The sequence below is a fragment of the Sprattus sprattus genome (genome assembly GCF_963457725.1).
Source record: "Sprattus sprattus genome assembly, chromosome: 11".
NCBI lineage: Eukaryota > Metazoa > Chordata > Actinopteri > Clupeiformes > Clupeidae > Sprattus > Sprattus sprattus.
In genome coordinates this window covers 1,295,001-1,311,585 of record NC_137909.1, presented here as the reverse complement: position 1 = coordinate 1,311,585, position 16,585 = coordinate 1,295,001, and the positions used below count along the sequence as shown (strand labels likewise).

General features: G+C 38.9%; 1 protein-coding gene across 3 annotated transcripts in view; it reads left to right on the top strand.

Moving 5' to 3' along the window:
* The window catches only part of jak2a (Janus kinase 2a), a 113,253-nt gene that overhangs the window by 59,145 nt on the left and 37,523 nt on the right, over nt 1-16,585 (top strand). For all 3 annotated transcript variants that reach the window (XM_080847049.1, XM_080847048.1, XM_080847047.1), the window contains exons 4-13: nt 4,652-4,769; nt 7,145-7,290; nt 8,121-8,412; nt 9,157-9,276; nt 11,065-11,222; nt 11,334-11,445; nt 11,763-11,949; nt 12,053-12,177; nt 12,367-12,501; nt 13,309-13,396. In XM_080847049.1, coding sequence (XP_080703175.1) covers nt 4,652-4,769; nt 7,145-7,290; nt 8,121-8,412; nt 9,157-9,276; nt 11,065-11,222; nt 11,334-11,445; nt 11,763-11,949; nt 12,053-12,177; nt 12,367-12,501; nt 13,309-13,396 — 1,481 coding nt within the window. The remainder of the gene's footprint in view (nt 1-4,651; nt 4,770-7,144; nt 7,291-8,120; nt 8,413-9,156; nt 9,277-11,064; nt 11,223-11,333; nt 11,446-11,762; nt 11,950-12,052; nt 12,178-12,366; nt 12,502-13,308; nt 13,397-16,585) is intronic.

The following is a 16,585-nucleotide window of genomic DNA, read 5'->3' as shown; positions in this document are numbered from 1 at the left end:
ACTATCACACAAAAGAATACATCACAACCCAAATCTTCACTGATAATGAACTATCACACAAAAGAATACATCACAACCCAAATCTTCACTGGTTAATGAACTATGATACAATAGAATACATCACAACCACCTCAACATTGGCCTCAACATTGGCCTCAAGCCTCAACATTGGTGTCATGTTTCCCAGACCCACCCCCTACATGACCATAGGGGAGGGGCTTCAAGCACTATCCCCCAAGTATGGTGTGAATGCCTCAACCATAACCACTGGCTAGCCATTTCATTCGCCTTTTACAACTTCTTAAAATCACTCTTAGGCATTCATATTGAGCTGCTGTTCAAGCATATCTGTGGTGAAGTGGTAATAATAAGCCTTTCTAATAAATCGTCCTTTGTAAACAAAGCTTTGTTGCCTCACCTATACATTACACACATCTGAAAAATGAGGCACGTTCGCCCTGCCCTGTCCCATCATGGGGGTCGTGTTAACAGTAATGTACAGCCTCAAGGTTAACACAGTTATATAAACAAATCATGTTTAACGTTATTTTCTGGATTATTTGGATGATGTTTTTTTGTATGTTCAATTTTATGTTTTAGGACTTTATGAGACTAGAGCAAATAGTAAGACATTTGGGCTGTAGGTGTTCTCAGAACATTTTATTTGGAATAATATAATAATAGATAAATAATAGATCAAACTAATTATAATAATAAAATCTACATATCAGTAAGTGATAAATCAAAATAAAGCGTAACGCACTTGGTAAAAAAATACATTACGCCACAGTGAAAGCGTTTGTCCTATGAAAGTGTCACTATTTCAAAATGGATTCACCAACTAGGTTCACAAATATGGATTAATCTTGATTGTTGATAAGGCATGACTGTATACATGCCTTATTTTATAACAGTACATTTTGAAATTAAAGATAAATAACTGCCAAATTCTTGCCAGCTGCTTCTGATGCAGTGCTGCTGGAAACAATAGGCCCTGCACCTGTTTATTATTAGGGCCCAAACATCGAAGGAGCAGGATTCTTCTGGCATTTGATTCATTTTTAGTGTATTCACAATAGTGTATGTTCTTGTATTTGACGCATTTGTGACAATTGAAAACTAAACAAATTTGGCACATGTATTACAGTATGCCCAACTTGGACAGTCATGCACACTACAAAGGTTATATAGTGTAAATATTTGTTTCCCTAACTTTAAGGTACATTAACAGATCACTAATAAGATAATAATCTATCATTAGTAGGTCTTCTGGTTATGACGTGAGTTAGGCAAATGCTACCTTCAAGAGTCTCACTATCAAAATATACACTCTTAGTGAGTTATTGATTGGAAAACAAGATGATGAGACCACAAACTGAAAGTTCTTTTCATCCAAAATCAAAACATCTCATATCTATTTAGATATAATAAACGTAACAAATAGGGATGCACCGATCCGATATTTGTATCGGTATCGGTACCGATATTGAAGTAATGTCTAGATCGGGTATCGGTGACAATGGGCCGATCCATAAAAAAAATATATATATTTTTTTTTTTAATGTTTATACTTGAATCCTATTCCTTAGGGCTGGGGGTAAACGATTATTTTCTAAACGATTAATCTGGTGATTATTTTATCAGTCGACTAATCTAACGACTAATTGGACGATTAGTCTAACGATTATTTTTCTGTTGCTCGATTAAAACCATAATGTATCTCAAATAAATACCCCAAAAAATCCTAATAATATACTTTATTGAGCACCATTTTGCACAGCAAAAGTCCAACAATGCATTTTATGTTTATCTAGAGGCACAGTAAAAATGATCACAGCATGAGTTAGCTCTCAGTGCTGTTTGTTCGTGCTTGGTTGCCGTGTTCTGCAGTCTAAACTGACACAGCTGTCTATCCGCTAGTAGTTAACTACTAGCAACCAAGCACGAACAAACTGCACAGAGAGCTAAGAAGATAGTTAGCTAGCACCACCGAAGTGCGCAGAGCTCAAGCTCCACAACACACTGAACAAACGTTAAATACGAGACAATGGGGTGCGTTTGAGAATGGAGATAGAAACGCACCCCATTGTCTCTCGTGACGGGGACAATAAGTAACGTTGGTTACATTAATTTAACGTTTGTTCAGTGTGTTGTGTAGCTTGAGCTCTGCGCACTTCGGTGGTGCTAGCTAACTATCTTCTTAGCTCTCCGTGCAGTTTGTTTGTGCTTGGTTGCTAGTAGTTAACGTTAGCTAGATACTAGTGTGTCAGTTTAGTTAACGTTAACTTACGGCTGCAGAACACGGCAACCAAGCACGAACAAACGGCACAGAGAGCTAACTCATGGTGTTGGCCAGCTTATAGTATGTATCATGAAAAATCTGCTTAAAACAAGCAAATTTGGCTGCCAGTGCGTTAAGCAAATTTGGCTTGTTAAGATTTCTTAAAATAAGTAATATTTGCTTGAAACAGGCAAAAATAACCTTACCAAGACAGCACTAGGTAAGTACAATTTAGCTAGAAACAAGACCAACTAGATTTTTTCATCTCAATATAAGAGTAATAACACTAGGTTAGAAAAGCATTTTTGCAGTGTACCTTGCTGCTTTGATAATTCAATTTCCCTTACGGGATAAATACAAGTTTATCTATCTATTGGCTGATCTATTCAGTGTAATTCTATGCTGTGCGCTGTGAGTGACGTCATACACAAGCAACACGCCGTGCAGAGCTTACAGTGTTTACAAAATGGAGTGGGTGAAAGGATCTGCTATCTGGAGCTATTTATTATTTTATTATTTATTTAGTTTTACATTGTATTTTGAATTCCTAATTGCACTGACTGAACCACTCACACTATATTTATATGATTAAGATTGTTTTACTGGTGCAAAATTATTAAATAAATAAGTAATTCAGTACATTTATATCTGTTTATTTGGGGGGGGGGGGTTAAATAGGAAAGAAATGTTTAAGTCAAGTCTCATGATCCCAATGAAACTTACCGTTTGTATCATTTCGCGCAGTTTTTTTTTTATATCAGTATCGGCCGATACTAAACCTCAGATATCGGTATCGGTATCGGAGGTGAAAAAAGCGGATTGGTGCATCCCTAGTAACAAACACCCATATATGAAAATATAAACCAATAAAAACAGGTGACCATAACTGAGGTCTGGCCATAACCTCTAAATCGAAGTCGAAGTTCAAACGCCAGACATATTAACTGGGTCTAGGTATGTGTTCAATCAAGTCAAGTGTGAGTAGAGCACTGGTTTCACCCTGGCCTGGGGTCAGTCTTGCCCTGCTACACTTTTCCCCAAAACCATTGATGTCATGCTGTTAATGTATTTGCTGGTTCTAGTCTGTTAAAAGACCCACGATTACCAAAGCAGTATTCTTTATCTCCCTTTAATGTGCATTCATCAATTTCCATTACATGAAGATGCATGTGATCCTACATATGTCTGTGTCTGCAATGAGAATGGGGACTAATTAGCACTGCACTGAATTACTTTAACATGAGTTATTGCTACAAGATAACAATTACACAACTAATAATACTCGATACATATAATTGTGGATATTACACAAGGCAACATAATCTCATTAATAGCTCATCCAGTCGAAATCTTAACAGGATGAACCCATCTTTATTACAGCGAATCAACTAAATCTCCGCTTAGCATGCTAATCGCTACTAATAGCAACGTGCACTCATAATACACTACCCATAAACATAAAAAAAAAAATGTGTTTTTTTTAAATTGTCACCGATACCCGATCTAAAAATGTCTTCAATATCGGTACCGATACAAAAATCGGATCGGTGCATCCCTACACTTAAGTATTATTAAATGGGAGCTCTGCCATGATGATGTTGCCAAAAGCTACAGGGGAAAATGCTTTCTGGGTTGTTATAGCGCCCCCTGTGGATGATTTCTTCATAAATTGTTTATATTGCATCAATTTAAACAAAGTTTTATGGAGATCAGTCATTCACACTGGCAAATATTGTCTGCTGAAATGTGATTGTAGACATATGGGAAGAGTGGGTGTGATGCTCTAGGTAATGTGCTGTGTAGAGACCCTGCATTCAGGCATACATTTGGACCTGCCTAAGCGTTGTTGCAAACCAGTCATGTCATCATGGCAATTGTATTCCCTGATTACACTGATCTCTTTGAGCAGGATAATGGTATTCCCTGATTACTCTGGTCTCTTTGAGCAGGATAATGGTATTCCCTGATTACACTGATCTATTTGAGCAGGATAATGGTATTCCCTGATTACTCTGATCTATTTGAGCAGGATAATGGTATTCCCTGATTACTCTGGTCACTTTGAGCAGGATAATGGTATTCCTTGATTACACTGGTCTGTTTAGGCAGGATTATGTCCACTGCACACATTGTTCATGAATGAACATTTGAAGGTGTCTTGACCCTAAAAATTCCCCAATTTTGTAACTGATTGAGCATCTTTGGGAACAGGTGTCTACTCTACGTGGGCTCCCTCTCACAGCGTGCGGGCAGCACTTACTGCTGACAGCACTGACTGGATGCTAATGCTATAGGAGTATAATTCTTATTTAGCTACCTTCTATCTTACTGTATTCTTCTTTCTCCCTTCTTTCCTCTCCACTATTACAGGTTTTATTTCCCTGGCTGGCACAGCAATGGAACTGGCAGTGCCCATCGCTATGGAGTGACTAAAGGCTCTGAAACCCCTGTGTTAGATGATGCCGTCATGGCTTATCTATTTGCTCAGGTGAGGTCATCTATCTGTGTCAGAGAGGGAAGATGGGACTAGAAGGTGCTCTGAATGCAGTGACCGAAAACAGTGTTGTGATTTGGACAGCATACTGATGCCTTGAAAGTGGTGGCAACATGCCTAACATGCCTTCTTCTGTAGGGATTTTCCAGCGTAACTACGGTGATGGCATTATGTGCATTAGTTCAGTAAATAGATAAACTCTTCCGAAGTCTTGAGTCAGTTAGCCTACTATTCTGTCAGGGGGGACTGAACATGTGCCCTCTTCAGCATTATGGTGATATTCTTTGAGAACACGCAAGGTCATCTTACATCACATTACATCAATAAAACATACAATAGTCAACGATAAAAACATATACAGGTGCATCTCAATAAATTAGAATATCATCAAAAAGTTGATTTATTTCAGTAATTCTATTCAAAAAGCGAAACTCATTTTTTTATATAGGTACATTACACACAGACTGATATATTTCAAGTGATTATTTTTTTTAAAATTTGATGATTATAACCGACAGCTAATGAAAACTCCAAATTCAGTATCTCAGAAAATTAGAATATTGTGAAAAAGTTCAGTATTGAAGACTCATGGTGTCACACTCTAATCATCTAATTAACTCAAAACACTGGCAAAGGCTTCCTGAGCCTTTAAATGGTCTCTCAGTCTAGTTCAGTAGGCTACACAATCATGGGGAAGACTGCTGACTTGACATTTGCCCAGAAGACGATCATTGACACCCTGCACAAGGAGGGTAAGACACAAAAGGTCATTGCTAAAGAAGCTGGCTGTTCACAGAGTGCTGTATCCAAGCACATTAATGGGAAGTTGAATGGAAGGAAAAAATGTGGTAGAAAAAGGTGCACACGCAACAGGGATAACCGCAGCCTTGAGAGGATTGTGAAACAAAGCCCATTCAAGGGAGATTCACAAGGAGTGGACTGCAGCTGGAGTCAGTGCTTCAAGAGCCTACACACACAGACGTATCCAGGACATGGGCTTCAACTGTCGCATTACTGTGTCAAGCCACTCTTGAACCGGAGACGTCAGAGGCGTCTCACCTGGGTTATGGACAAAAAGGACTGCACAGTTGGTCAGTGGTCCAAAGTTCTCTTTTCAGATGAAAGCAAATTTTGCATTTAATTTAGAAATCAAGGTCCCAGAGTCTGGAGGAAGAGAGGAGAGGCACAGGATCCAAGTTGCTTGAGGTCCAGTGTAAAGTTTCCACAGTGAATGATGGTTTGGGGTGCCATGTCATTTGCTGGTGTTAGTCCATTGTGTTTTCTCAGGTCCAAGGTCAGCACAGCCGTCTGTTTTAGAGCCTTCATGCTTCCCTCTGCTGACCATCCTATGGAGATGCGGATTTCATTTTCCATCAGGACTTGGCGCCTGCACCCACTTCCAAAGGTCCCAGTACCTGGTGTAAGGACCATTGTATCCCTGTGCTTGATTGGCCAGCAAACTTGCCTGACCTAAAACCCATAGATTCTATAGGGTACTGTGAAAAGGAAGATGCAAGACAATAGACCCAACAACGCAGAAGAGCTGAAGGCCACTATCAGAGCAACATGGTTTTCCATAACACCTCAGTAGTGCCACAGACTGATTGCCTTCATGCGACGCCGCATTGCTGCAGTAATTCATGCAAAGGGAGCCCAGACCAAGTATTGAGTGCTGTACATGTTCATACTTTTCACTAGTCCAACATTTCTGTGTTAAAAATCCTTTTTTCTATTGGTCTTAAGTAATATTCTAATTTTCTGAGATACTGAATTTGGGGTTTTCATTAGCTGTCGGTTATAATCATCAAATTTAAAATAAATAATCACTTGAAATATATCAGTCTGTGTGTAATGAACCTATGTAAAAAAAATAGAATTACTGAAATAAATCAACTTTTTGATAATATTCTAATTTATTGAGATGCACCTGTAATTAGCAACAGCGCATAGCTCAGATATTAGGTAAATCAGGATTTTAAATAAAAATGCTGTAAATGCCGTTATACGTAGTAAAAAAACAAAAAAAGAATTAAACTAAAATAAAAGGATGGGTTTAAAGAGCAGTTTTAAATTGTGTAATAGAAAGAAAGCCTGTATAATCTTTTGATGTAAATGCACCCTCAGTATCTGCAGAACCTGCCCAGCATTCTCTCAGAAGTCTCAGAAACCATAGGGACTTTTGATATTGTCTTCAAAGAGAGTATCTTGAATCATCCTGTTCATTTGTCTTGGTTTTGAACCACAACATACAAACTGTTTAGCTTATTTGCTCTACACTTATACATGATGCATGTTGGCACAAGGAACATTAGTTGAAAAGTGATGACTCGTGTTACTCTGATTGTCATTCTCTTTCCTTGGTTCCTCAGTGGAGGTGTGACTTTCTGAATGGCTGGTTCAGCATTCCAGTCAGTCATGAAGCTCAAGAGGAGTGTCTGGGGATGGCTGTGCTGGATATGATGAGACTGGCTAAGGAGAAGGGCCAGTCTCCTGTGGACATTTATAATGACAACAGGTAAGGGTAAAAATGGATGAACGTAGGTCTTTATGAGAGGAGTAGCTCTGAACCTTGGGTAGAGCAGATAACAGCTCTGAACCTGGGTGGTATGACACAGGACGTCAAGTGGATGGAGGGAAGGTATCATCAGTAAAGTAGTCATGTTTCATACCTGTGTGTCAATATTCTAACCATGGCCCATACAGGTTGTACATCCTGCCTTAAATAATAATAATAAATAACTCAATTACAGTTGGCAGAGTTGACTCAAGTTTTAAACATATCATTCAGCTGTGTGTCCTTTGCTATTTCAGTGTGAACAGTCAAATTACATTTGTGGTGGGTGTATGAGCAGACTAATCCATTTGTAGCAGTATTATGCATATTAGTTTGTCAGAATGAAATCAATAGAGTATTTTAATACATAATATGTTGACTATAAATGTGATTCTGATATAGGCCTTCATATTTCTGTTGCAATACGTCTCTGAGACCTGTTTGCTAAATCTCTATGTACCGCTTTTGAGATTTAGCAATAGCCATTTTTCCCATGTTTTCTATCCAGTTATGTGTGCATATTATGGGAAGTAAGGTCTCAAAAGCATGCTTCTAATAAGCATAAAAACAGTTTAAAGGGTAAAGTTTGGATTTGGATTTTGTATGTAATTTGTATTTCAGAGATTTATTTACAAAGGATCTCATGGTAACAAACACATCAATCCTGGTGCAAACTTCTATGGCCCTTTTTGCGCAGACACTACTTGTACGGCTGAATGTCCCCACAACTTCCATTTTTTCTGCACGCTTTTTAACTTCCTTCCTTCCTTCTTTCCTTCCTTTTCCCATAGCTACAAATCCTTTTTGCCCAAGGATATGCGTGCTCACATTCAGGACTACCATTTTGTGACACGCAAGCGAATCAGATACCGCTTTAAAAGATTCATCCAGCAGTTCAGCGAGTGCAAGGCCGCGGCCCGTGACCTGAAGCTCAAGTATCTGGTGAACCTAGAGAGCCTTCAGCCTGCTGCCTTCTCTGAGCAGTTTCATGTCCACGAGCACAAAGCAGGAGATGTCACCATTGTTGTGACCGCTAATCACGGCATCCAGTGGTCCCAGGACAAGGGTAGCAATGAGGAACAGGTACTTTTCTTTGCTCAACTTCATTGCCCATGATGAATATTGCAGGCAATTTTTGCGATAAAACATCAAACATAAAATAAAAACACAAACAAAACAAAACCAGTCATGGAGCAGGTACCTTTCACACAGTGTTACTGTCTGTCCCATGATAATGCTGCCATGCAGTACGCTACACAAGATTGTGTTGACTGGACAGTTTGTGAAGTCATCGTGAAAGGTATTTGGCAGTGTCATTTAAAATGGCTCAAATGATATCAAGGTTTTAGAAAGTAATGTTTGTAGTTTGATGTTGAGGTAAAAAGGTTATGTCTCAGTCGACAAAAGGAAGTTATCTCAGTTTGAGTTCACTCATGTTCCTGAACACAATTTACTTATCTTACACAAAACCTTCTTACACAATATTTCCCCTCAGCAAATATTGTTACCTCCATTAGGAAATGTCACTTATAATGGTGATATTAGGTTAATATGTGATATTATATTGTGCAATATGTAGGTGGTGTAGTATGCTGATTGACCTCAAGTTTCTATGCTAATACTATCAATAAGTGTTTAAAGTAATCAGACAAATGCATCATGTGTTTATTTTCATTCAGGTTTCATAAGGCTCTGGGCTCTGTTAAGCGCCTAGAGGCAATTGTATTGTTATGGCGCTATACTAATAAAATTGAATTGAATTGAATAAATTAATCTAAGGTATGTACATCTGTTTTTTCCTCTCATATCTCCTTTTTCCGGTTTCAGGAGTTTCAAACATACTGTGATTTCCCGGGGCTCATTGACATCAGTGTCAAGCAGGCAAGCAAAGATGGGTTCCATGAAAGTCGTATAGTAACCATAAACCGTCAGGATAACCAAACTCTGGTAGGAATATTCAATGTTTCTCTTCTTATGGCTTCCATCCTTACAGCTTTCTTTGGACACATATTTGTTCTTTCAAAACGAAATTATAGTAGTTCTTTACTGACTATTCTGTGTAAGTCTGCAGAAGTTTAACAGCACACAGAGTGTGTGTACTGTCAAACCTCTGGTCCCCAGTCCGCTTAAAACATTTTACTGCTAATCTCATTCCATTGGTTCCCTGTATCTGCCAACTGATATGCTGTTCATCTAGCCAGTTGGACTTGACTGTAGACAGTGTAGCCCAGACTTGGTTTACAAGACTGCAAGGCAGACATACTAGGTCAAAGTCTTCTAACTGTCATACTTATCTATTAACTATAAGAGCACTATTCCCTATCAACATCCCCTCAAGAAGAACAGTATCCAACATACTCCTGACACAGGGCTTAGTTACATTCACAAGCTTGCAAGTTATTTTATCCACACATGCACATCTTCGAGCCTACAACATCAACACATTTAATGTAACAAGCTAATTCTTTAAGGCAATGAAAGGCACTAGCCAGCATTTTAGTTTGTGAGTGTATTCTAAGACAGATACACATAGGCCTACCATCTGTTGAAATGCTAGCCTACACACTACCCATCTCCTGCTTCAGATGCAACTTCAGCACCTTATCTGATCTATCACTTCCTCAAAGTATAGCATGACATGTAGTACTCCTAAACTCAACACAGACACAGCTCCATTTTATTTAGTGCAATATTTAATGGACATTCTTTTGTAGTAGCCTATTAGGTTCATATCACTTCAACTATGTAAAAAACCTGCACAACAAAAGCAATCCTTATCATCTTGGTAAAAAGTCAAAATATGAGAATGTAGCCTATACCAAATATATGAAAATACACCGAAACCAAAGTGACAATACACTGTGAACCAAAGCATCATCAAACAGCATCAACTTGGCAACATTTCTTTTTAACTGAATTATTTTTTCAAAGTAAGCAAAGAATGAAAGATTTTCAATTTGCTCTGAATAAAAAGAGAATATCTGTGAGGCCTGTAAGGTATAGGCCTTTTCTTTGCTTTTGTTGTTTGCGTTAACATTTCTGTGACTTGCTTTTGTGTTATTTTTTTACATATAAATTAAGAGATTTACATTTATAACTACAATAATATGGTTCATTTTTATTCAGCCAACCAGCCTACAATTTTGTTATTATTTGTTTTATTTTAACTGAGATATTAGCTATGTTAACTATGTATTATATTAATGTTGCTCTTTTTGGTTGTAGCCTTCTGTCCTCGAAACTGGACATAGCCATTCTTGTGTGATTAGCTCGCTAGCATTAACTAAATGTCTGCCTAGCCTTGTGAAAGACACTAGTCACGTGCGATAAGTGCATGGGCAGAGTGCGCACTTGTAGGCAGGTAGGCCATCCAGTCCTTTCACTCGGGCCAAATTAAATGATTGGACAGGCTTTTTACACCCCAGCGACTGCCACAGATGATGGATTTTTCTTCTTTTTATTTTCAGATAATTTCATTTATTCATTATCGTCAAAGTGCAAAGACAATTTCAAGAAATATAACAAAAATTGCTTCTGGAATACATTGCCTACCCTACCTTTTAATAATGGGAAGATATCTTAACTAGGTCATACAAAGTTGGTTACATTAAGTAGCTAATCATTTGCACTTGTTTTTCTCATCTTAACTCATAACGTTATTATTGTATTGTATTCGCCAAATAACTAATATAAGTGTTTAATCTCTTGTATGGTGTTTTTGTCTTTCATTCTCAGGAGCTGGAGTTTAACTCTCTCGAAGAGGCTTTGTCTTTTGTGTCCCTCGTAGATGGCTACTACAGGTTGATTGCAGATGCCAATCACTACCTGTGTAAAGAAGTGGCGCCCCCTAGGGCATTGGAGGCCATCCAGAGCTATTGCCATGGCCCTATCTCGTGAGTAAATTGTCTTATGTGTGGCTCCTGTATTCCTCCTCTTTTTCTTTAATGCGAATAGGGTCATTAGATGATGGCATGTCATAAATCTGCCTCTCCCTCACAACCTAGGATGGAGTTTGCAATCAACAGGCTAAGTCGCTGTGGCAACCACAAAGGCATGTACATCTTGCGCTGCAGCCCCAAGGATTACAACAAGTTCTTCCTCTCCTTCACAGTGGGGGTAAGTCCTCACCACCGCTTCCTCTCCTTCATAGTGGGGATAAGTCCTCACTACCTCATCCAGGCATTGTCTTCAGTCTCTCAGAAAGAATAGCTCATACTTATAGTTTCAATTACTTGTAAATATTCAGCACACAATTCCTACTGACAATGAAGTCACCGACAAGGGCCGCTAAATGCCTTCTGCAGATTGTTTCATAACCTCCAAATCTACTCTGAATCCTCACAGCGTTACGTTTGAAACAGAGAGTCTAATAAGGGTACCATCTGCATCTCTTTACTTTGACTACTTTCTTCCTGTTTGTCTGTGTGGGTCAGTATGATGGTGTGGCGGAGTACAAACACTGTCAAATTGTGAAGATGCTCTCTGGAGAGTACAACTTGAGTGGTGCCAAACGCAGTTTCGGGAGCCTGCGTGAGCTCCTGCACCGCTACCACAAGGAGGCGCTGCGCTCTGACGGACACATTTTCCAGTTCACCAAAAGCTGCCCACCTAGGAGCCAAGGTCAGAGGGCCAACACAGTATCTCAGATGAGGCCATCCATTTGGGCTTAGTAGATCATTTCTATTATGTCTCTCATGTGGTTGTTTGATTTGTTTTAATCTAGATAAAACTAATCTGCTGGTGTGTAGAAGTAACCAGGGATTGGATGTGCCTCTGTCACCCTCACTCTTCAAACACAGTATCAGCCAGATGGTTTTCCACAAGATACGCAAGGAGGATCTGGAAATTGTATGTTTTATGCATTATGTATTTTATGTATGTTATTTTGTCCTTGTAACATTGCTTACTATACAGAATGCTTCCTTTGCAGAAGCATCCAATGATTTTCACTACTTCCTTAGAGCATCAGTAAACATTGACTTTTGCATTTTTACATTTTGACAATTATTGCATTTTGTTTTTCTTTATAAATACCAGAACGAGAGTCTCGGCCAAGGAACATTCACCAAAATATTTCGTGGCATGCGAAAAGAGTTAGGTGACTATGGAGAGGTCCACGAGATGGTGGTGATCATGAAGATTCTGGAAAAGACTCACCGCAACTACTCAGAGGTGCAGTATTCTGCAGAGCCCCCACCCTATCACCACATACACCCTCCTCCTAGCCAGAGCCCCCACCCCAAAACCACATACACCACCATCCTCCTAGCCAGAGCTTTATTCCATCACCACATACACCACCCTCCTCCTAGCCAGACCCCCCATCCCAACACCACATACACCCTCCTCCTAGCCAGGGCTTTATTCCATCACCACATAAACCACCCGCCTCCTAGCCAGAGCCCCCACCCCAACACCACACACCCTCCTCCTAGCCAGGGCTTTATTCCTAGCACCTCTTATATGTGATTCTAAACCTGATTGTTCAAATCCTTGATTGTGATTGGCTAAAAGCCGTTGTAAAATCCAGCATTACCTTACAATTTGACCTGATTACATTCCATATTACTGCGCAGCGAATGGCAAGGCATTCATATAGCGCATTTCATACCCAGTGTTCCATCTGGCTGTTGCGTTGCTTCAAGGGTTGCGTGGCAACGATTTATTTAGGAACTATAATTTTTAGTGGCGGAAGAATGACGGTTTATCATTAAATTATTGTTTCTTAAATTGAATTGTCTTTATTTATGAAACCATATCAATTATGTGTAGTAACAGGTTTAGAAAAGCAATAAGCCCCGCGAGTCCGTGCTCCGCTTGGCGTCGTGCCTAACAACTCCCCTACCTGTTCTAAAATCAGCGCAAAGCACGGCCTCTTGGGGCTTATTGCTTAATTGTACATGTATGTGAGAACAGTTAAACCTAGTGAATGTGAGTGTCTCGTGTATAACCTCTATTTTGGGCCGTTTCCTTCTGTAGTCCTTCTTCGAGGCTGCCAGCATGATGAGTCAGCTGTCCCATAAGCACCTGCTGCTGAACTACGGCGTGTGTGTGTGCACAGATGAGAGTATGTTTGCTACCACAGTACACTCTTATTCACATTGACATGCGTATGCACACTGACATGCATAAAATCAGTCTGAGACATCGTTGTTTTCTGATGTGTGAGGTATGATGAGCAATATAGTCAATATTCATAGACTACGTAAACACACACATTTGATTGCTTTTATTTGGATCCACAAGACAAGCGACAAGTTACAGGATCCAAATACTTTGGTGTTATGTATATGTCACGTGTTCATCATGTGTGATTTGCCGTCAAACAAAATCTCAAACTCAATAGTTCATTTCAATAGTTTCTTATTTCACAACCATCACAAAAAGTACGTGAACAAATTGTCTCGCATCAAGTAACATACAGACCAACAAATGTGCCATTGTCCATTGTCCAGTATGAAATTATGTCCACCAAAAAAAACAGGCAGCTCATTAATCCGTGTGGTAAACTGGCATCCATAAATCCGACCGTCGTGGAATATTGCTCTTACGGTCTGTGTGATTTAACAAAACTTCCGACGGTCCGCCTGTGCTGAAGGAAAAACCGTTGGCAAACAAATGCCGCAGGCTCAGTGTGTTTCAAAAGCCTGTGGCCCACAATGCTGAACGTCTCCGTCTGAAACTCTCTTGAGCAGGTGGCAAAAACGCCGACCGTCTCCATCTTCCATAAACACGTCTCCAAGGCATCATCTCTCTCATGATACTTCCGGACAGGTTTAAATCCCCTTCTGAGATCGACCTATGACCTCGGTTGACCTGGCATGACGCCTCTTCACGCGTCAAACTAAAAGTTTTTGTTATAGTGTTTCAACTCAGACCCGCGATTACATGACAACACAACAAATATAATCATGTGAAAATAAATATACAAAGTAGAAATCATATATAAGTGTGCTTGTACATCACATTGGGAAGAGTCTTTGACAGGGTGACAGGTCTGATAGGCTTACAAACTTTTATCAGTTCTCTCACACACACACACACACACACACACAAACACACAAGAAGCAGCAATGCTTTAAAGACAATTACTGGAAGCCAGTGTGAGGACTTAAGTATTGAACAAATGTGGTCAGTTCTTTTTGATTTTGTTGAAACTCTGGCATCTGCATTTTGTATAAGCTGAAGCTGTTTGATGGTCTTTTTATGAATGTGAAAACACTATTGCAGTAGTCAACCCTGCTGGAGCTAAAGGCATGAATGAGTTTCATTGAACATGCGGCCTGTAAGTCTGGCTATGTTTTTGAGATGGTAAAAATATGCTTAAGGAATTGCCTCTTTTTGTGAGGCAATAACTAAACTCCTTTTGTGTCCAGATGATTAGCGATCCTAAATATCTCCTTACTTTTCCCAGGTTATATAATAACAGTGCATGAAATGCCCTTTGTATTGCTTTTCAAACTTTTCTTTTCTCTTTACCAACTGCTTAATTGACCCTCTTAACGTAAAAAAAACTTTTTCTAGGGGACCACAGCCATTAGGTGAGAGGGCTAAGTAAATGTGGGTGTCATCAGCATAGCTATGATAATACATTGGATGGTCTTTAATGACTTGACCGGGCAGAAGCATATAAAGGGTGTCCAGGTGGGAGCATATACAGGTTGAATAAGGCCCCAGGAGTGTCCCCTGAGAGACACCATAGGTCAAGGATGTTGGTGTGTTGAGGTATAGTTTCCAAAGGCAACAAAGAAACTACTGTCTTGTACGTACGAGCCACTTGATCTGAGCCACTTGATAACCATACCTGAAAATCCAACCCAGTTTTCCAGTCTGTGTTGTAATATATAATGATCAACAGTGTCAAAGGCTGAACTAAGGTCCAGTAACACTATAATTGATGTTTGTGATGATGCCTGTATTGGTCTTAAGGTGTATTGTCATTTAAACCTTAATGAGGGCTGCAATTACCATTGATTAGCAAGTTATCAAAAAAGCCATTTTGAGGTTGCAGTTAGATTACAGTTAGAGTTGATCAAAAACAACTTTTTCATTGATTTTGCCAACAAATGGTAGATTGGATATGGGCCGATAATTTTTTAATATGGAAACAAGATTATTATTTTTGAGTATGGACTTTTACAGCTTCTTCAGGGATATGTGCCAGACAGGAATGACATATTTATAATATATATACTGCTGCTAAATAGAGAAAAACAGATTTAAATAATTTGGTAGACAATGTATTTAAGCAGCTTGTGGAAGAGTTGAGATTCTGTGCTGCTTTTTCCAGAATTTCATTCTATTTCAGAATTTCAGTCTATCAAACTAAATTCTGTCATCAAAATCTCTTTGTTGCTGAGAATTCCAACTGGGGGGTTGTTAGTAATTTAGTATAATTTAGTAATTTAGTGTTCAAATCCTTGATTGTGATTGGCTAAAAGCCGTTGTAAAATCCAGCATAACTCTTTCCTGTCCGAGGCAAAATTGCTAAAAAATGGATATCTTGTTTCAAACATCAATAATAAATAAAATATTGAATCACAATTGGTCATACTCAACTTTTTTTAATCCATGACAACTGGGATTTAATATTTGGTAAATTAGATTAAAAAAATAAATTAATAGAATTATGCAAATATATGCAAATATACACCTAATTAGCATATTCCGTGACGCGTATTTTCAATAAAACAGGGCTAGAACATAGAAAATAGTAGTGAATCCCAAACATTTAAAAGCAAAAAGTTAAATTGACATGTAGTGCACTTTATTTTAAGCTCTTATCCTTATTCAATAACCAGAACTGGCACAGGACACTTTTTAAGAACACATGTCACTGTGGCGTAAAATAGATGAATCTGACAATATGGAATACTATTAGCTAAATATGTACATTTACAATTTCTTATAGTTTTACATTTGTTAGTTGCTTTTCAATTATCAACTGTTTATGATATTCATCACTGTGCCAAACTTCAAAGCAGTTTATGTCACCCTCGAATGACAAAACTTGGCACCCAGTTGTGAATAGAGTGAATTAGACCATCAGCTGCTAAATTCTTCGGACATTTCCAGATAATTTAGCAGCTAATGGTCTAATTCACTCATTTCACAACTTGACATCCCTTCTGGTTCACTGTCTGGCTCTTCTTTATTGTTGTCATCATCTAAAATAGCTAACACTTCGTCCAAAGTATATGATTTCGATGGTCTTGCTCGTGTCGGTAAAGACGCCATTTTGAAAGTATACGGGTGC